Source organism: Thunnus maccoyii, chromosome 15 (assembly GCF_910596095.1).
Source record: "Thunnus maccoyii chromosome 15, fThuMac1.1, whole genome shotgun sequence".
Classification (NCBI taxonomy): domain Eukaryota; kingdom Metazoa; phylum Chordata; class Actinopteri; order Scombriformes; family Scombridae; genus Thunnus; species Thunnus maccoyii.
Genome location: NC_056547.1, coordinates 9259148 through 9280934, shown reverse-complemented (window position 1 = coordinate 9280934; position 21787 = coordinate 9259148). Strand labels below are relative to the sequence as shown.

Sequence of the window (21787 nt, the reverse complement as noted above, 5' to 3'; positions counted from 1 at the left end):
AAGATGCATGTGTTTGTGGAGTCGAGATGCTGAGATGTGCGTTGGTTTAGACTCTTTCTTTGCCTGCAGTTAAAACATTTTTAACAATAATCCAAGCGCCCTTTTTGTGTTTGTCGTCACGTTGAAGCTGTTTTTTTTTTTTTTTTAATGTCAGACATTACCAGCATTTGATTTTTACTTGAAAAAGAGTCAGTTGTGGGCATGTTTAACATTGTTGGCGAGTGCTCTGCTTGTTTTTTTTTTTTATTTTTTTATTTTGAAAGTGTATATTGAGTCTTTTCCACTCACAACGCCACGTACAGTAAATCGACCTGAAGACGCCTGTAGGCAGGGCGCAGGGCCAGACATCAGATGCCTTTTTTTTTTCTTTTTTTCTTCACGTGATTTGAAGGAAGAGAAAAGAAAAAAAAGAAGCATTTTTAAGTCTGAACGAAGATATATTTATATTTAAAGATATTAATGTAATGCACACACTACTTATTTTTTCTAACAGAATCCTATTTGATGCGGAATCGTAACAGCTGTGTTGAAATATCGACGTTTTAATAATGATCATTTTTTTCCAAAAAAATTTGATAATGCAATACTTCACGTGAAAAGCGAAACCGATGCTGCATTGACCTGCTTTTTGTGGAGACGGTCGGAAGGTTTGTTCTGTCATGTAGTGATGAGATGAACCGTCAACCATCCTCTGCTTCTTCTTCTTCTTCTTTTTTTTTTTTAAAAATTCACCAAACTAAAGGCGAGCTGTGAAGACCTCCCTCTACTCTGAATTTTATTTTATCATCTCAAAAGCTCATGAAGGAAGCAGAAGACTCTGATGGGGTTTAACACATTTCTTAATATTTTTACAGCACTGCAAACTGCATCATTAAAGGTTTTATTTTGGGTCTTTTTCTTCTTTTTTTTTTTTTTTTTTTGCATATTCACAAGAGGAGGGTTGAAAGTTCATCCTCAGACTTTTGTCGATTTTGTCCGTTACAGACTGTGCCTTTCCTGATGGTGCTGAACAGAAAACAAACAAACAAACAAACAAACAAACAAAAAAAAAACTGAGTAAAACAATGAAATCTTAACGTTCAGAACGGGCGCCGAGCTCCGAGTCTACATGGATAAGTATATATTGATACATGACAATACTGTAAGTTGTGATTGTGTGTGTATGTTTGGTTTGTGAGTGTGTGTGTGTGTGTGTGTGAGAGCGCGCGCGTCCAACATATGCCAAGAACAGATAATATGCAGAACTGATCAGTTTTCGGAGCTGACAGGACCAAACGGCCTGTGGGGGATCGGTTTAAGTGGACGGGCACTCTGGAGCACAACCCGAAACATTTCTTCTTCTTCTTCTACTTCAAAAAAAACAAACAAACTCATGAAAACGAGGGTCTAAACATTATGTAGCATTATTTATTTGACTTCATCTCTACGGGGGACACGACGCGTCTCTTTACTGCCTGTTAACAACATTTTTTTTTTTTTCATTATTTACTGTCAATTTCATGTGTTCATTCTTAAATGGACGGCAATAATGAAGTGTTTGTGCAATCGGTTTTTCCTTTTTAATTGTAGTTTTTCTTCTTTTTTTTGTTTCTTTTTTTTTTTTTTCTTCTAATGTGAAATTTTGGGATAGTTTGGTTGTGTCATCATGAGTGCCCGTTTCCCCACAAACATAAATCTTTACACCTCTGTGGTTTGCTGCATATCACGCTCGAAGAGAAAAGTGATGTTTGGGTTTCACAGTGTATTAATGTGCTTGTTCTTTTGGTTTTTTTTTTTTTTTTTTTTTTGCCTTTTTATTACATCCTGTCACTTTTAGAAGTAAAACTGTATGTCAAGACCTTTTTTTTTTTTTTTTTTTTTGTCTTAACATTTACCTGATCCTGGTCCTAAAGTTGAGCCTTTTTATTTGGTTGTCATATTTAATTTTTTTTGAATAAATACTCTATGTATGAAACTTGTGTTTTTGTTTTTTTTGATATTTGAAGAACATCAGCCGAATGTTTCATCGTGTTGAAATCTGAACTCATAAAAAGACAGGAGATGACGTTCACATCAGATATCAAAGCCTTGCGGTGTTTATAAATCAATATAAAATTATCTGATAGACTATTATGAATCACACGCTGTCAGTAAACTCATTTAGTTTCATCTCATTAACTCACTACAAGTACAGTTATTGTAGTTTTTAAAGTACTTGTGTTCTATTGTACTCTTATGAAAGCAGACAAGAAATATCCTGCAGCTGTGCTGTTATGATGCAGTCAGAAAAATTAATTTAATTGTTTTTTTTCCTTTTAAGGTGAACTGAAAACACTTTCTGATGACAAGAGATGACCAAAACTTCAGAGAGAAGAATTTGCAGGGTGTTTTTTTCTTTTTAATATTCAAACAAGTTGCCATTTTGTCTCTTTTACAATCACGTCAATTAGTTTTATTCAAAAAAAAAAAAAGCTACTTGATATTTATGTTTCCTCTTGTGTCACTACTACTGCAAAAAGAAAATACTCCCTAGTTAGTTTATATCTAATTTTGCATTAAAATTGGCAGTATTTTATCTTATTGGTCCCAGAATTTCTTTTTCCTTGTATGTTTTTTTTTTTAAAATAACAGTGTAATTTGGCACTAATTATAAGAACAATCGAGACAGAACACATTAAGTCTCAACTGAGTCCTTATATATCAGTTACATAGTTGAACAGAGTAGATAAATAATGCTAAAATTGCAAATAATAATGCTAAAATGAAAAAAACCCATCAATTTCGAGGAGATATCTATTCAGTGAATTATTTTAAACTCCAGTACTTCTCCATATTTAATGAGCTGTACGCTTACCTTTAAATTTACACAGAACTACAAAGAAAGAAAAAAAATCATATTTTTGCACTCTGTTAGCTTTCTGTGTGACTATAAGATGATTACTTTGGTAAAGGAAGGTTGAAATATAAATTAATTGGAAATAGTACAGATTGAATAGGAAACTGTAGGAAAACTATTACTACTGAGAGACAATAAGATAAATATTAAATGACATTAAACATGTAACTGAATTAAATTTCTTTGTCAACAGTAAACATCAAGATCCAAAAGCTTCATCCGACATTCAACCTTTTCTCTGCTGGAGGGAACAATTTTATAAATGGTGATTGTGTTCAATAAACTAATAAATGAACAGAGTGTTCTGGCTCCGCAGTATACAACAGGATATACTACGTTCACTATTACTGTCGGGAAATGGTCGCAGGGCGGTTATCAGTCAGCGCTCTGCCTCCTTGTTTGAAGTCCCTTCAGACCAGAGAGAGACGTGCTTTATAGACGCGCTTCACCGCAGCGTTGTTTAATGTCCGTGTTTACACTTCCGCCTGTCTTGTGCTTATAACTCCAAATTAGCTCAGCAGTGGACGTCTCTTCTTCCTGCTTATGTAGTCTAACAGCCCCTGGTTTTTAATTGCTTTATCCCTCGCTCCTGTAAAACACTCATCTTTGATTAAACAGTGTCCTTGTTGCTCTCTGAGTCACATGCAGGCAGCTGTTAAAACCTTATTTAACCAGTAAACTGTATGTCTGCACCTGATAAGACTCTTTTTTTTCCCCTAAAATCACACCAGAGAGCCTCCAGTTAACCAGATTACACCCTTCATTTGTGACCTTTTTGGTTTGTGACACCTCAAAATAAAGAAAGTTATGAGCAAATGTTCAAGCAAAGACTGATTTTTTTTTCCTTCAGTTTGTTTCATTTGAAGGATTTTAGTGGAAGAGGAAGAGATGAAGAAGTGTTGCAGTATAGCAATATATATATATGTATATATATATCTGTTTTATCCCTTTATTCATCTCATGACCCCTCAAATTTATCTTGGGATCCCTTTGGGGGTCATTTAGCCGTTTCCAGAGAATTAATTTGGACAGTCGACTCAAATAGAGCAGCTGTCCACAACAATAATTTATGTTTATATGCTGATATTAATGCCTTCAATAAACTATGAATACATTACTTTTATAACTATGAATCAGCAATGAGTCGTTTGAATAAAAAATATCTGCCGGGTTGTTTTTATGTATTTAAAATGTAAGTTTTCTCTCACTGACTGTTCAACCTTCTGGATGAAAGCTGCAGAGCATCCAGGCAACAAACCATCTATTACTGACTTAATAACAGTTATCTGTCCTTTGATAATGACTCTTTATTATTGGCCTGCTGACAGTTTTAAGTGCACACTTGATGGGTTTTAAAAAAACCAAAAAAAACCAAAACAGTTTAAGAAAAAATAAATGACTAAAAAGTCCACAGGAGAGGTCCTTCTCAAGTGCAGCTCATTATGCATAAATGATCTCTTAACCGCTACTTATCTCATCAGTGACAACTTAACGCTAACACTTCATAAGTAAGTCTTTACTTTAAAACACATTTTACCACTTTTATCTAATGGCGCTGAGCCATGCGGGTCATTTGGTCCATAGATGAAATTACATTCAGGCAAAGTCAGAGATCTCCAAGAAAGACATCTCACAACCTCAGCAGATACAAAAACAAAACTATCTGCAAATGCTCGACACATGTAGAAGTGATAAATGTTTTTTTGTGTGTCATTTGGCTAAAGAATCATTTGTAGCTCGAATCAGCCAGTAAAGAACAAAAACGGATTTGCATCTTGATGTGTTTACTTGATCCCTTAAAGTATTTCTCTGACATGACTAAAAGAGCATCATTTAAAGTTTAAGTTCAGTTTAACAGAGTTTAACACTGAAAAATTGAATCTGCTTAATCAGGGCTGTGCGGTCTGATTAGATTTAAAGGTGCAGTGTGTAGAATTTAGTGACATCTAGCAGAACGGACTTGGCAGAAATTGAATAAAATACTCATAAGTATGTTTTAATTAGTGTATAATCACCTGAAAATAAGAATTGTTGTGTTTTTGTTACCATAGAATGAGCCCTTTATATCTACACAGGGAGCGGATCCTCTTCTACGGAGCCCACCATCTTGCACCGCTATGTTTCTACAGTAGCCCAGAACTGACAAACCAAACACTGGCTTTAGAGAGGGCCTTTCGTGTTTTTTTGCGAGTTTCATGGCCACCGTAGGTTCTCCTATATGCTTGGGAGGAGGCAGAGTATTCAGTTGGTTGCAATCTGCAACCTCACCACTAGATGCCACTAAATCTTACACACTGGTCCTTTAACTGACTGCTGACAACATAAGCGAACAACAACCACAACTGGTTTAACATGTGGTTGAAAATAGCACGTTCATATATCATATATAATCACTTATAGTAAGAAGCTCATTGGGAAACAATTTTTTCAGGGCGTTTAAGTGTTTTATGGCAAAGCATCACCTCTTTTCTATTAAAGTTAGGACACAATCTTATCTGCCAGCCACAATTAAAATATTGCCAGAGCTTCTTTCATTGGTTGGACTGCAGTAACATTTGTCCACAATTTTTTTGCATAAAATAAGCAACACATACTAAACAAAAACACACAAAGAGGTGCTACTTTCCTGCAGTTTTCAGTCTTGGAGGGTCTCTTGTGAAGTCAGTGAGGAGCCCCTCCACACCTCAGGATGTGCAGCTTTGCCATGATGTTCCTGACGCAGCGACTCAACATGCTCCTGACCGCCGCAGAGGAGAAGTAGAAGATAAAGGGGTCCAGGCAGGCGTTGAAGGTGCTGGAGAGCAACGCCACGTCCCTCCACTGCTCACTGTCACTACGCACATACCCAACCAGGTGAGAGACGTTATAGGGCCCGAAGCAGACGGCGAACACTATCAGGGTACCGAGGGCCAAGCCGATGGCTCGCAGCCTCCGGCGCCTGCTGATGTTTGGGAGACGTGACAGGATGAGGATGAAGTTGACGTAGCAGAAGCAGCAGATGAAGAAGGGGATGCAGAAGAGGACCAGGAAGAGCTCCAGGCGGAACGGCAGCAGGATGTTGAGCTCCTCCGTGGTGAAATTCAGGTAGCAGGTGGTTGGAGGCAGCGCGGAGCTGTTGTTGTCACTGCCTGCAACATTTCTCCACTGAGCGTAGGGCATGATGTAGACCACGCTGAGGTTCAGAGAGGTCACCGCCCAGAAGATGACGCTGGCCACCGCGGCGTAGCGAGGCCTGCGATACACGGAGTACCTGAGAGGGTAGGCGACCCCCAGGTAGCGCTCCACGCTCACAGCCGTGAGGAGCAGGGTGCTGTTGTAGATGGTGACGTAGAAGAGAAAACCAGTGAAGGGGCACAGGGGGAAAGGCAGCAGCCACACCATGTTGTCAAAAGCCTCTTTCATTTTGAAGGGCAGGAGAGCCAGGAAGATGAGGTCGGAGATGGTGAGGTTGAGCAGCAGGATGTCTATCGGGGTGGCCTTGCGTCGCACCTTGAGGCAGAAGGTCCAGAATGCCAGGATGTTGGCAGGGACCCCCATCAGGAAGGTGACGATGTAGACACACAGCAACAGGTGACAGGTCAGCATAGTGGCCGCTCACACCGGTGACGGACTCTTACAGGTGCTGGACGAAAGAAAGCATGAGTCGGGATTTATAAAGGAAAAGAACTGCACAAATTTCAGCCACATAAACAAAACAAAACAGTTTTTGAGTTTTCTTGTGTCTGACTGTTGACCTGCCATTAGCTACCTCACTTTAAACCTGCATTAACTGATTTTTTTTGGCCACTTGGGGGCAGCAGATACAAGATGTGAAGACATCACTGACATATCATCACTTTTGAAGTTGATATGTTTAAACAGTTGCTTATTTACACATCCAGCAGTTACGGAGCAACATTATCATTAATTTTTAGTCATGTTTCTGGCCACCTGGTGAATGTAAGTCCAATATTCACTCTCTTTTAGCTCTATTTTTTGCTCTCTATCAACTCCTGAGGGAAATATCTGGCTCTTTAGCTGCTGAATGCTCCGCTACATTCACCAGCTAGTCTACAGCTAACTGTGTCTGTTTGCCGTTTGGTGCTGAGCATGCAGTGTACAGTTGGAGCTTTTAAGAGCAACAAATTTTATATTAAAGGAGTAGTTCTAGATACCTCTTTCATGTCTGTACAGTTAATACTGTAAAACCAGAAGCCAGTTAGCTTAGCTTAGCATAAAGACTGGGAACAGGGGGAAACAGCTAGCCTGGCTCAGTAACTTCGTGGATTTCTGTCGAGGTTGCCAGGAAACAAATGGAAACTCCAGGAAGTGACTATGCTAAGCAAACCTGCTGGTGGCTGTAGCTTCGTATTTGGTGTGATATCATTTTTTATTCATATTTAGATGATATTGAGCTTGATATCGATCTTCTCAAGTAATTCTCGGTAAGAAAGTAAATAAATGTATTCCCCAAAAATGTTGAACTATTCCCTTGTGTGACTATTGTTTGGACATCATCCACTGAGGTGCGTTGGCAATAACCATACTGGCCCCAATATAAAACAATATTTTATCAATACAATAAAATATAATATTTTTCATCTGCAATTTCGGGTTTTAATAGAACCTACTTCCAGTCAGATAAGTCCCCTGTAAATGCAAAATGTCTTGCCTTCTGTTTTTATTTTAAATAGTAATGGCACCTTGCATTCCTGCAGCACTAAAGCAAGTCACTGAAAAAAAAGATTATGTAGTCGAAGGAACTTTTCACACTGAAATTACTGCAAGCAAAGATGTAGAAGTTCTCCTTGTAATTTCTCATAAACCAAACTGTGGTTGAAAAACAGCATCTTCTTAAAAACGTCACTCTTGAAATGTGAAATTCAGTTATTTAAATGTACAGATGCAAATTGAGAGAGAGTATAATAATCAACATAAGCCTTCATTTAGTTCTAAGGTTCGGTATATTTAAAGGATAAGTCTGATGATAGGGTTTTGATTATTCTTTAGTTTTCTTATTGTCAGCAAAACCAATAATATGTGTTAGTTCATCTCAGTAATTTCCAACTTCCCTACTCTGTCTTCAGCACTCAGCCCCAATACAACAGGTTCATACTGAGGAAGTACATCTTTAGACGCAGGTCACAAATACTATATATACATATTTTAAAATCTATAAATGCAAATGTAATATGAATCTATATAGTCTGTTGTTTTTATCAGATGGTACTCAAATGGGAGAAATTGTTAATTTGTTGGGGACTATTTTCAGCAGCAGATTTAGTGCTGCAGTGATTATTAGCATAGTGTATATTAGATTAGATACAACTATACTATATATACTAACTATACAACTATAATATAAACTATAGAAAACTAAATCTACATAAAACAAAGTTCAAGTAGCAATGACTAAAAGCAATGATGCTATTAGTGCAAAACTGTCGGTGCTCGTCAGATGACTATGTGCCTTCTAGGTAAAGTATTTACAATAAGTACAGTATAAACAAGATAAATAGATAAATTAAAAGAGAAAACACAAGATATTGTACATAGATCAATGAAATGAAACAATTACAATGACATTTAACGGATTACAGCCATACAGATTATGAGCGAGCGGCGTTCAATGAGCAGGTAGTTTAGTTTATATGATAGTATATAAAAAGGAAGTAATGCAGAAAGTGCAAAAGTTTGATGGTTCTGTGCATGTCTGTAGAAGTGGGATTATAGAGAGTAGTAAGTAAAAAGTAGTCAGAATCAGAATCAACTCTAAATAAAAATTAAATGAAGGAAAACTATATCAGGTTTTAGATTCACAGACTTTTCAGTAAGATCAATTCCATTTTTTTGTTTTTGGTTTTTTTCATGGCGTTTGTTGATGATAAGAAAATTACAAAATATTAACAGATTTATCTGTTAATACTTGTTATCTGTTTTGAACTCCAGCATTCATCTTTGAAAAATGAGGAAAAATATGAATTTGCAGCCAGATGTTTATGCTGCCGACCAGATGTAAAACATGTCTTTTAATGAAATTATTATAAAAAAAATGTGACAATCTCACCTCTGTCAAACTTGATATATCAGGACCTCCATCACTGTGCGGCCGTCCTGTCTGATACTCCAGCACACTGTCAGCATGCTTTGACTCCTGAAAGCAGACTGATCAGATCACAATATCTGCTATCTGCCTTCAACAGCGGAAATTTAATAATCTTCTGGTGCATAATCTTTGTTCTATCCAAACATCATCACCCAGCAACTGCTCAAAAGCTCCGCCTGCTGTATGTGGAAACGTATTGTAATAACTTTCTGTGTTAAAGACCTTGACAAACAATAGATGATGCATCAGTTACAGCATCTAACAATGGAAAATTGAGCTTTTATCTTGCTGTAATTCCCACATCCCTCCATCCCTCCATCCCCTTGGTCTTTGCAGTTTTTCCACCTGACCACCAGGTGCCCCCGGACTTTCTTTCCTGCTCGCTATACACACCTGCTCACCTGCTTCAGCTACTCAGTACTTATACTTGGTCTCAATCATCCATTCCCTGCCAGTTTGTCATACTTGCTTTTAAGGACTCTCACGTACTGGTCAGCCTGATACTGATTTTGCTTGATCCTGTTCCTGTCTGTTCCTGTTTGGACTGATTTTGACCGGCTTGCTTCTTTTGGACTTGTTTGCCTGATTCTCGTTATGACCTGTAAGCCTGTTTTTTCTGTGTTTTGAGCATTAAAGCCGCCCTCATTTAACATTTCTGTCTGCCAAGTCTACGTTTGGGTCCACCTGTCTGCCCTGTAGACACACTTGCGACACCCGTGACGTGTTTTCCAGTTCTGGCAGCTGACTGGTGTTGATATTAGTCTCAGTCAAACTGTGATCGATGTCTGAGGGGACAGATGGGTTCAGTCTGCAGCTTGTGGAGCCCCTCAGCTCCACTGTGGTCTGACACTCAGTCAGTTTGTAACACAACAATCTGTTTATACTGTCACAACAACATGCTCAACAACAAACCTGTGATTAGTCTGCACCGCGGTGCCAGACGATCCCTGGCTGACCCCCGGGGGGGGTGAACATGCAGCATGTTTATATCAGACATGATTCATGTAAATGTTTGTACACACAGGAGGAAGTTAAAACCCACCAACTGTACATTTAGTGTATTTATTTACTAGAACAATGTTTTCAGTGCTGGCGTGAGGCTTCATAATGTAAAGTAAGTAAATCTGAACACAAGGAGAACATTTTTGTATTATTTTATGTTTGGTGTTCATGTTGTATGATTTGTATTCATTCTATGTGTTTATTTGTATTACAATAACATTAAAGGACATAGTTTTTCAAGTCTGTCTTAAAACAACAGTCAGGAGCCCAAATGAACATTGAAACGTGTTTTTCTTGCTGTAATCAGTCCTAATGTTCATACTGATCATTAGAAGATCCCATCAAAATCCACAAGCCTCCTTCTGTGCAAATCTGAAGCTAATATGAAGCTTTAAATGAGTCAAATCAAGTAGATATCTTTCAACATTACATTCTTTTTAGTACCAAATTCCCTCTTTTTGTCACTATACTTCCACCACAGCTCAACAGGGAAACACAAAAAGACTGTAAATATGGCAGATATCCACTTAATATGACTAACTCAGACTGCTGAAGCCTCATATAAGCCTCAGATCAGCTTTTAAATGCATTTTTGCACAATATGACTGTGGACACACTGTGGATTTTGGCCTCCATCACTTACATTGAAAGCATATTTGAAGGGGATCTTTTAATAGCCAGTATGAACAGGAGGAATGATTACAGCGAGGAAAACCTCTTTCAGTGTTTATATGGACACCTGACTGTTGTTTTAAGACACACTTGAGGCTTTAAAATTTGAGAACTATCCTTTAATTCAAGTCAAGATACTAAACAGGCTCCACTAGTCTAGATTATGTTCTAAAATTCAACCCTTTCTGTCTGGCATTTCTGATATTACCTCGGCTCATCTGACTCAACAACAAATCTGACTTCAGCTCAGAAAGTCTTTACCTACACAATTGCATAAAACTAGTGAAGATAAAATATATTTTCCATCTGTAACATTTCACAGTATCAACAAATATGAAAGAATGTGCATCAGTCATTATCTAGACTTTTTATTGCCTTTTCTCTCCCCTCATCCCCACATCATTATGTGATTTATTTAAATGTCTTGTATCTTTTTTTGTCGCTTATGTGTGTGAAATTGTACACTTTCTGTATTGTATACTGCCAGGATGTATACCCAAACCCAAAATGTTCACTCTGATGACTACGGAGGCCCATTGAAACCAAAAAAAAACACATGTTGTGCTACCACTGTCTCTTTTGTTCTTTCAGGGTCAATCTACAGTAGTGTACAGTGTGTTTCTGAAGCAGTAGTGATCATTTCAGGCTATCTATCAACCACTTGATAATTGCAGTAATCATTCACCAAGGTGAAGGTGAAGTTTAAATTGATAAGCTCACCATGGTAACCCAGAGATAACCACATCATTCACTAAGTAAATCGTGATAATGTTGTATGTGCATATCAGAAAAATATAGAGCAACTTGGATATTTTTCAAACTTGACAATTTACATAATAATCAAGACATAACATAATTAACTACTAAGACTATAGACTCACAAATCAGTCTGTAAGCACTTTGCTCAACGAATGACTGAGGACAATCTCCCAGCTTTGTTGTTAAAACTGGATGGAAACAATTAGTTGGAAACCCAACACTACCAATCCAAAGTCTTCAGGGCGGCACTTCATATTGGGGTGGTGACATGCAGTTCACTATAGAGAATGAGGGGAGAGCATCATTTCAGGCATGTCCTTGACAAAATGTAAGGACTGTAGGTTTGTTGCTAGCCGTTCAAGTAACTAACTTTCATTTAGAAATCCCCAGACAATCAATAAGTGTGGAGATCTTCGATTGTCTGGTCTCACGAGACAACTAAAACTAAAACAAATCATCTTCTGGTTTGTCTTTTACAGATGTCGTCTTCCAGCTGAATTTAACTGTGTGTGTTGTGGCTGACAGGAGGTTAGATTCATTAAATTCAAAGGTGTTTCAACAAACAAAACCACAGGATACACTTGGACAGCTCATACTTTATTTTTGAGGTCATTTAACAACATTTTAAAAAGTAAACACAAACGTAACCGAGACAGCTGATTAACATGTTCAGAAACCAACCAATTAATGCAGAAATAGGTGGTGTATATTTAACTTCCAACATCAAACTGTTGGTAAACCTTTATGTTAAAGCACAGGTGTCACTAATAACGTTAACAATGCTGAAACGCAGCCATAATTTTTGAAAAACACTTTCTAAAAGAAAACATATTTGAAAGAGATTTCCGTGTTGCAGCTTGGAGGACTAATTGACACCAGATGGAGCCATTTGTCATCAAACTGATCATGTGATGCAAAGTTAAGCTCTTTTTTCCACTGACTGGTTTAAAACAAAGTCTTGTTGTAATCTCAGAGTGTGAGAAGTAACACTTAGTCCATTTCAAAGACGTGCAATCTACTTAGGCAAAAATGTAGATTTCCAAGTCTGCAAATAGTTCCTTTTTACTGACAAGGTGGCCCTGCTTTAGGCCATTCCAGAAAAAAACTACTTGCTGAGTCAGTTTTTATTGGGCAGAAAAAGCACTGACATATGACAGGAAACATCAATACTGCACATTTGTGGTCAGACTTGCAAAACTGCTTTTGTCATCATTCTTCTTCTTAAATATTTGGTCGAAAGAGAAAAGAAAGAAGAGAAGTTACGGTCAGATGACACATTGTGATGTGGTCTGGATTTAATCATTCTGCCCGAAACTGACAAAGACTGTTTGTAGATTTTTTTTTCTGGTTCATCTCTGAAGAGTCATATAGCAGTTGTGCTCCACATTTCCAAGCCTCACAACAGTAGGATAAGGATAGACATCTTCTATCAGTCTGTCCGTGAATGTTTTCATCCTATTTATCCTTTTAGATTCACCACAAAGTCCCTGAACTATCCGCTCACTGTGACCTCACCCCTGACTTATTTTGGTCACCTCTGCCCCTGCCTGGCTTCTGTCAGATAGCGTAGGCGGCGCCCTGACATTTGCTTCAGCGATGGCATAATTACATCGACGACGAGACCCCTCGATTCGGCTGAATTGACTTTGCCGTCCGCACATTCTTCCCATGACTCCTCTCGACACTGCTGGCGACAGCATCAGCATGACCACAGGCTCCAGGAAAACATTACAGGAGCTTGTCAGCATGGCGTATGTCCTCCACTCCACATTTTCCTGCAACACGAACCCCACAATGTGTGAGGCGTTGTAGGGCGCGTAGCACACCACAAACACAGCGAGTGTGGAGAGTGCAACTGTCAGAACTCTTCTCTTCCCCATTGGGGGTAAATTTGAGCGCCACACCAAGGTAACACATTGCAACGTGCAAAAGGACGTCACAATCAGTGGGAAAATAAACAGGACAATGGCCATCTCCAGGCGCAGGGGCAGCAGAACAGCCAGCTGGGAGGTGTTGAAATGTTCATAGCAAGCCAAGGTGTTGTTCTTGATGGAGACAAAGTGGGCCCCTCCTTCGGCCACCAGGCCAATGCCGAGGTGTAGAAGCACTAAGGTCCACAGGGCAGCACTGATGAAGCAAGAGATACGAGCATGGCGGTACAACTTGTAGACAATCGGGAATGCAATGCTGAGGTAACGCCCCACCGTCACGGCGGTGATGAACAGGCAGCTGCCGTAGAGCGAGGAGAAGAGGAAGAAGTGGTAAATAGGGCAGACAGGTGCTGGTAGCCTCCAGTCCTGAAGCAAAGTCTCCAGGGCCTTGATGGGCAGCCAGGCCACGAGCACCAGGTTGGCCAGGCACAAGTTGAGAGCGTAGACAACGTTGGGCGTGGCGCCACGTTTGCGGGCCTTGCGCAGGTACACAAACAGGACCAGCAGGTTGGCAGGAAGACCCAGCAGAAAGGTGAAGGAGTAGACACATAGAGCAACGCAATCCTTGACACTCACCTGCATCTCTTCAGATTAGGACATGGATACTGTTTACAAAGGAAGTCCTGCAAGAAAGTGGCACTTCTTCCTTTTTACCATGACAAGTTAAATCTTGAAATTCAAGCTGACAGGAAAGTCTTGACTAAAATAAGCAAACAAAGAGTCAGGTGCACAGTTATCTTTGTGTCCTCTCCATTTATAAACCACATATTTCAGAAGACAGAGTCTCCATTTGTGGCAGCAAGGTTCTTTCCAAAGCAGGTATGTGAATCATCTCCCTCCGTCATGTACAGACTGTGACATAGAAGCAGCAGCCCTGTCACACGTGGCAGCAGAAAAGAGGCGGTGGCCACAAAGGTGCTAATGCATGTGGGCATGAAGGGGGCGAGGTTTACACGACATCATGACAGAGATGCAGATAAAAAGACGCATCCGCTCATGCAGAAGCAGGGGGCATTTAGCAGGCACCAGGCTGCCTTAATTGCCCTCTCAGTGGAGGGCAACAGACAGGTAGCATCTGGGCCCTTAAGTGAAATGATTCAGAATAATTCAGAGTGTCAGGAAGCACATGGTCATCCCCTTAAAGCTGAAGCAGTCTAAATGAACTGGAGGACCAGGCAGTAAAGTCATAAAAGTGCCGAAGTTGATGGTCGATGCGAGGAAGAGGATGGGTTGGGCTTTGTGTAACGAACGCGTTTCTCACCGTTTTATGGCAGAGAATGTTTTCCTTTTTGGGTGTGTTAAAGTGAGTGTGAGAGAAGAGAAGGTGTGTCATGCAAAAGGCTTTTGGTGAAGAAAATGGAGCAGAAAATCAGTGACTTGTTGCAGAGGCATTTTATTAGAGCAGAGTGACAGATACCAAGAAACGTTTTTCCGAGAAAAGACCTGCAGCAGTTCAAAACAGGGCTGCTAGCTGTTTGATTAGTCTATCGATCCACTGTTCAAAACAAATGTGTATGATATATATTCTTCTGATATCTTAGAATGAATATTTGGTAAATAATGACAATATTTTTATATTATTTATTAGCTGAATTGAATGTGATGTTAGTACAGCCTTCAGTCACCTCTAACATTTTGTTGTTTTCTATTTTCTGACGGCCTCAGAGGGTTGCAGCAGTTATTTTCAACATGAGGGCCATTTACAAGCATCCAAAGCCTGATACACACATAATACTTGTAAGATTAGCTCATTTTTGGTTTGGCTCTGCTCATGAGATTTATTGACAATAAGGAAAATATAGAAAATCGCCTGATCCTTTAAACAGTCCTGGCTAAGTTGTCATGAACAAAAAACTTTTAAGGTTTCTGTGATTGCCTTAATAATGAATTTTGCTCATATTTAACAAAGACAAGATGAGAGTCAAACCTTATTGATTAATATAGTGCACAATAACAATTTTATTTGTTTTATTAAAATGTTGTGTCTTAGGAGCTTACAAGTTCTCATATAACTGATCCGTTCGTCGAGGTTTGAGACAGGGGAGACTCCTCTGCCTTGCAGTGTGTTGAGCCAGTTGTTCATGTGATTAGTCAAAGTTCTCACTTCCATGTCTATGACTAATAATAACCACCAACATTGTGTCAACTTTCTAGGGCTCATTGTATTAGTCCGATGTAGTTTAGAGAAACAAATACTGATTTGCAAATGCCGTCTAACCTTTCTGTGGTCTCGATATGTGTTGGAGAATATGGTAATTTATCGTAAGTGCAGTGAAAACTGGTAATCAGATGATTTTCTAAACAAACAAACACAGATTTATCTGATAATCTTTCATCGGAACCTTCAAACACAGAAAAGCCCCATAAATCTCTTTTAAAGAGGGTGTTAGCACCTCTTATAAACAGATCTTTTTCTCTCTCTCGTCTTAATCCTCATAAAAATTCAGCGAATGACACAAACATCCATTTAAAGACATTAAAGCTGAGGCAGGTGAGAATTACATGGGTTTATTGTCTGAGGGATCTTGTTTATTACCTGTTTACCAGATTTTTTATCTAAACCGTATATACTGTATGAGTCAAAGTTCACGTCATTATCACCGTCTTCATGCTCCAAACAGCGTCAGATGATCAAACAATATGACAAGGCCAAACAAAGCCATTAAAGCTAATGGTTCATAAAAGTAATGACCTTACTAGACCATGAACTTGAGCGCTTTCACTCTCAAATTGTAGCACTCAAACATTAAATTCTAAAAAAGACAACATCAAAAGTGTAAATACACTCAGATGCCAGAAATATCTTGATGACTAGATGTGTAAATATGTGTGTAAACCATTTTTAAAGATAATTTGCATGATGTTTGTAAGGAAGTTAAATAGATGCAGATAAAGTACATAAGTGATCATTTAACACAACACAACTGAAAGCAAATTAACAACACAAAAGAAGGTCTTTTTTTTGCAAAAGGATGACAGTTATTGTTGAGATAAACAAAATACACACTGTCCTTCAGCATTAATGCATTTCATTACACATTTAATTTATTAAGCTAACTATTCTCTTCAAGTTTACAACATCAGAATTTAATGTATTTTAAGGATGGACAGAGCATTTTGGTGTCATGCACATTGCTTGATAATGTCTGCAGGATTAGAAACATTACATCCAAGCTGAAAACGAATTAATCATCCTTATATATTTGTTAAATTAGACTCCTTCCCTTCAAAAAAACCATCTAATACCATGTTCTTACTGAGCCAGCAGCTGCAGGTTACTCCTCCCACTAGAGTTTGTGAGCGGGACCAGCAGCACCGGAGTTTTATCAGCGCAGGAAGTTGATGTGAGGCGGGTACGAGTGTTCATGCTTCGCTGTTCCAGAGACAGAGTTTCCTGTTTTCTGGAGAGATCCTGCAACATGCGGGCGTGATGGAGCTTCATCTTCTGTAATGAGTGTCTGAGTGAACATGGAATAAGAGAAACAAGCAGTGAGGATCGTTTTAGGTGGATTTCTTTCCCATGTGGTATTTAAAACATTAAGAACTATTATTTATTACTGTAAAACTGTAGCCCGAATAATCTGTGTGTTTATTTTTTCGATAATTCATTTCTGTGGCTTCTTGCTGGTTTAATTAGCTGGGGTTAAGGCAGCACAATGTACAGAACACACTGTATAATAAAAACGACATTCCTAAATGTGTTTTCTCCTTTATTTTATTCATTATTCAATAGTTTTAAGAGAGATACAAATATATTTCAAGACATATATTCTATGGATGATTGAGTGTTACCTTTATCATTTTTGTGTTGTTAGCTAATTTTTGACTTTCCTGTATGTGCAAAATTACATGGCCAATAAAGCAGACTTGTTTTTGCTGCTTAAAGATAAAAACGTGGATAAATAATTAGCTCTAAGTTGTGATCATAGCAACAAACTCTGACTCACTGAGCCTCAGACAGCTTCTGCTTCAGAGCCGTGATTGTAGCCTCCAGCTGACTAACTTCATTAATGAGGCCGTGCTGCACCTGGGAAAAAACACAGGAAGAAAAGGATCAAATCAGGAAGAAACCTCAGAACAACTCCATTACAACTGCTAATAGTCCTTGATCTATTTCATATAAACCTCATCTTTGCACAGGTCCATGCCAGGTCTGTTGGTCCTGTTCTCCAGTCTGGTGTGAGCCAACTTCAGGGAGGCCGTCTCCGCCTGCAGATCTGCATCCAGCCCGTGGATGTCGCTCTCCATGTCAGTCATTTCATCTTCAGTCTACAGACAGACACACCTTGCTGATAAACAAACACCTCACAGTGAACAGTCACCTCTTGCCTTCCAGTAATACGGCTGGTTTAAGACCTTTGATAGATGACTCACATTTCTTATTTGCCACTCGAGCTCATCGCAGGCCTGCTCTTCATGGTGATTTCGCTTACGGAGAGCAAACTCTGTGGCCCTGCGCTGAGTCTCCAACTCATTCTGCAGCTAAGAAACAGAGGATAAAGAAAGGGAATTAATCGCAAATGTGTCACATCTGACCCCACAGAAGAAATGAGAGCAGAAATAGTGCATGATATTCCAAAACTGTTCCCAAAGCATTATCAAATTTTGTAAATATCTTTGAATCTGCGTTGAAGAAATCCTCTGAAATCCACTTCAAAATGGATGTTTCATTCAGTCTTAAGCTAAACGGTTTGGGAACATGGTTTGTATAAGGCCATATTTCCACTAAAAATAGTATGAGGTCATGTGTAGTTACATCACATTTACCTGGGCTCTAGTGAGACTCATGTCCTCCCTCATTTGCTGGGACACCTGCATAGCCTCCTGGGCACAAGTCACATTATACTGGCTGAACTGGACCCACTCCTGGGGGGTGGAGGACCTACAACAATGGCAATGACATATCTGCGTTTAAGCTTATGAGGCTGTTTTTTAAACTCTGATTTAACCAAGCAAGGTGAAAATTGAAGCATTATTCTGTACTTAACTCAGCTCAAATGTTTATACCAGGATATAATGTGCCATGAAAGTAAAAATTCTTCTAAGTAATCTAGAAGTTTATTTTTTTATTCTGTTGCCCTGTAAAACACTCAAACAAAATAAATCAAAATGGAGATGTAAAATGCATAAAAGCTGCCACTGGATGCAATATTTGACTCTGTTATTTCATGCACACCCTCATCTTGAGATTACCCTGACGGTATGCGAGTAGGATTGGTCTTCAGGGAGATCAGAGGTGACTTTATTGTAAGTGACAGGCAGGAGATATCGATGTCCAGGGCGTCCATCTTGTTTTGGAGGTCAGCAGTCAGTTGGTGCCGAGCCTCCTGCAAAATACTGGGAACATAAAACACAGGAAGGTGGTCAGTCAGGTGCAACAACCTGCATCAATATAACCTGTTATAACCTTACATGCCCATTAAGAGGATATTGTACTCTTAAAGGTGCAGTGTGTAGAATTTAGTGGCATCTAGTGGAACGGACTGCAATCTACAACCTCACCACTAGATGCCACTAAATCCTACACACTGCACCTTTAAATCATGGGTGAACAATACAAAAAGTGAATATTTCAAAGCGACAAACACACTATGGAAGTTGAGGGAATGGTTTTACATTTACAAAACAGTGGAAAAACACTTAAAAAAAAAAAGAAATAGGGTCCATCTGTAGTTTTATCCTTGTAGCTCTCTTACCACAGCTGCTCAAAGGCCTTGTCTATGTGCTGTTGCAGGACTTGCTGCACCCTTTCAATCAACTCCACTTCTTTTTTTAATTGTTCATCCACGGGGTCGGTGACCAGCTCGTACCCTCGCCGTCCCTCCCTCAGCGTCAGACACTCGGTGCTGACCTCCAGGGGAACCGCAGTAGCAGCCAGGGCCTGCTCGGTCTGCTCTTTAGACTGTCCCAACACACATCAACGCTGAGGTCATATCGCTGTCATTTCAGTCAGATTCAGACAGTGAAGTTTGTTTCAACAGGACAAACTGACACCTGCGTTCTCACAAGTATGATTGTTATCTGTTGAAAGGCTGCCACTTTAAATTTTGATTACATTGGATTCAAATAATATTGATACTTACCCTAAAAATCACACAAATACACTCACACAAGCATTAAAGTACATAGGGTCTAGCACTTCAAAAAAGGCTGATATATTTGTAATATTGTGAACACAAAATGAGATAAATCACCAGGGTCAGATCCTCCATCTCTTTATCTACTTTCTGTGCGCAGGTTTCCAATGCTTCCTTCCATCGAGCAACATCCCAGACGCGGTCGCTCAACCTGCGAGAGGTATCACTCTCATCCCAGGTTGTCTGCAAAGAAAGGTAGCATCAAAATCACTGAGGGTAGAACTGATACAATGTGGAGAAGGAGGTGACACTGACATGTTGCATCCTCACAAAACAAGAACCCACCGTACAGTTGGTCTCGTTGCGTAGTGACCTGCCTTCTTGGCGGATCACATTAGAAACGTGTCGCTCGTGTTGCGCTGTGGCAGACAGCTGGTGGTTGTTGCTGTACCACTCTGACACACTATGGTGCAGGCCGGGCTTTGCAGGAAGTGTAGACATTGTACTGCTGCAGCAACATGAAAAAATATCAGACTCTGCATTAAAATATTTATCAGGCTCAGTTAAGTGACACTTTTACAGAAGCATATTAATATCCCTGAGTTTCACAGTGAGTATTTACAGAAGTGGTATAAGCTGGAACATGCAGCAGAATAACACATTCAATATCTTGAGAAACTTATATTTATGTATTCTTATATTAACAACTGAATTTTCATTCATAATTTCAGTTTCAATTAGAGTAAATGTCTTTGGATCGCCCTTAAACTATCTGATTGACCCAGAAAACTCAGTTAATGTAGTTTTATTATATATATATGGTTTGTTTAATTAAGGACTGTACTCATACACAGTTTTATAGACTCCAGTATCTCCATTTTATGACACTCTCCAAGTACTGTTCCAAGGAAAATATTACACTATTTAGTCCACTTCATTTGTTTAATGGCTCATGATTTGGATATAAAGGCTCAAACTCAAAAAATCTAAGTAGTTTTTATAGATTGAACTTTTCAAAAGTATAGGCAATATTTACAATAGACATTACACCTCCTGGACCTGATAATAAAAGCACCTTCTTCTTATTTGTTTCTCATAAATTATTTACTTGAAAACCATGGCTTTATATTTGCACTCTCCATAAGAACACAACTATACTGTATGTACTTTAACCACATTCCTAATGCCACCACCGGTATTTTTTAGTATACTTATGCTTAACAATAATTTACAGATCCCTCATAATTTATGTGGATTACTTATGGGTCATAAGTTACTCAGAGGTGACTACTGCTGTGTTAACATAACATTTATGTAAATTTAACAGAACGCACTTAAACTTAATGGACTGTTTGAAATTTGCTGGTAGGACACAGGCAGTGAGGTGGAGACTCCCGGAGTAATGTGACAGTTACATACATGATACATGACAGGAGTTGAATTCTTCGAAACAACAGTCAATTTACTTTAAACCAGACAACAGAACCAGCAAAAAAATTAATACAAAGGCTTAATGAGAGATAAATGGAAACGTTATTCTGATAAAACGTCACATTTTATTTCTGATGATCTTAAGTCAGCTCGAACAGCTTAGTTTCTCCTGTTGTTTCTCTACATGGAGTTTAATCCTCAACATAGTATCAATAAAGTTTAAAACTCATTTTAAAGTATCTTCACTTAGAATTGTACTCACCGGAATTCTAGAATGTTCCGATAGTCGGCGCGTGCTGGTGTTTCTGGACTCGGTTTCCTATAGCAACAACTGCTCGGGCCGTCTCCAGGCAACGAGCCCACACAACGTTCGACTTTACTTAATAATTAAAATACTGCGCAACGTCCAGTTAATAACGTTTTTGTTGATTCTGATACGTTTATGACATTATCAGCCTACAGAGGACGTAAAGAAGGTCAAACAATTCTTACTTTTGTTAAGTTTACTTTATGTATACTCACATTGATATGTTATCAGCACTCTCGTGTTCTCTTGTGTGTGTGTGTGTGTGTGTGTGTGTGTGTGTGTGTGTGGGGGGGGGGGGGGGGGTTACAGTTAAGTATAGAACATTTTATATTACGTAATTTTTGGGCCAAACACACAAAACAGAAAAATAGAAAACTAAGAAGTTTCATTTGACCACTAAATCAGTGGTTTTCAAAGTGGGGTGTGGGGAACCCCAGGGGTCCTTGAGGGGGTTCCTGGGGGTCTCCAGCAACAAGGAGAATAATTTATTTTCACTACAATTCCATCCATAAGTAACACAATGAAAGACCGTATGAATGTATGTAGACTATTTTTGTCTTGGGTTTCATACACTTCCTGTGATAAAGCATCTAAATGCAAAAAGTCTTATCAGATGGGGATCTGTGGTTTAAATTGTGTCAGTTTAGG

General features: G+C 39.0%; 3 protein-coding genes across 4 annotated transcripts; all 3 read right to left on the bottom strand.

Annotated features, from left to right (window-relative positions):
- Positions 1 to 4896: 4896 nt before the first annotated feature.
- Positions 4897 to 10093, bottom strand: LOC121913060 (free fatty acid receptor 3-like). Its single transcript, XM_042435717.1, has 2 exons — positions 8922 to 10093; positions 4897 to 6497 (listed from the first exon to the last, which is right to left on the bottom strand). The coding sequence occupies exon 2, from the start codon at positions 6458 to 6460 to the stop codon at positions 5537 to 5539; it is 924 nt and encodes a 307-aa protein (XP_042291651.1). The 5' UTR covers positions 6461 to 6497; positions 8922 to 10093; the 3' UTR covers positions 4897 to 5536.
- A 1834-nt stretch (positions 10094 to 11927) lies between these two features.
- On the bottom strand, positions 11928 to 14138 carry LOC121913058 (free fatty acid receptor 3). The gene has a single exon (XM_042435714.1). It carries the CDS (start codon positions 13904 to 13906, stop codon positions 12905 to 12907), a length of 1002 nt encoding a protein of 333 aa, XP_042291648.1. The 5' UTR covers positions 13907 to 14138; the 3' UTR covers positions 11928 to 12904.
- Positions 14139 to 14182: 44 nt separating this feature from the next.
- tekt2 (tektin 2 (testicular)) lies at positions 14183 to 21376 on the bottom strand. Of its 2 annotated transcripts, none has more exons than XM_042435712.1 (10): positions 21095 to 21376; positions 19747 to 19909; positions 19519 to 19644; positions 19021 to 19226; positions 18518 to 18661; positions 18092 to 18206; positions 17699 to 17806; positions 17450 to 17593; positions 17272 to 17351; positions 14183 to 16782 (listed from the first exon to the last, which is right to left on the bottom strand). In XM_042435712.1, exons 2-10 carry the CDS (start codon positions 19900 to 19902, stop codon positions 16578 to 16580), a joined length of 1284 nt encoding a protein of 427 aa, XP_042291646.1. In that variant the 5' UTR covers positions 19903 to 19909; positions 21095 to 21376; the 3' UTR covers positions 14183 to 16577. The 2 variants fall into 2 exon arrangements, with proteins under 2 accessions (XP_042291646.1, XP_042291647.1); XM_042435713.1 differs by having other exon boundaries at positions 19747 to 19906.
- Between the last annotated feature and the right edge of the window lie 411 nt (positions 21377 to 21787).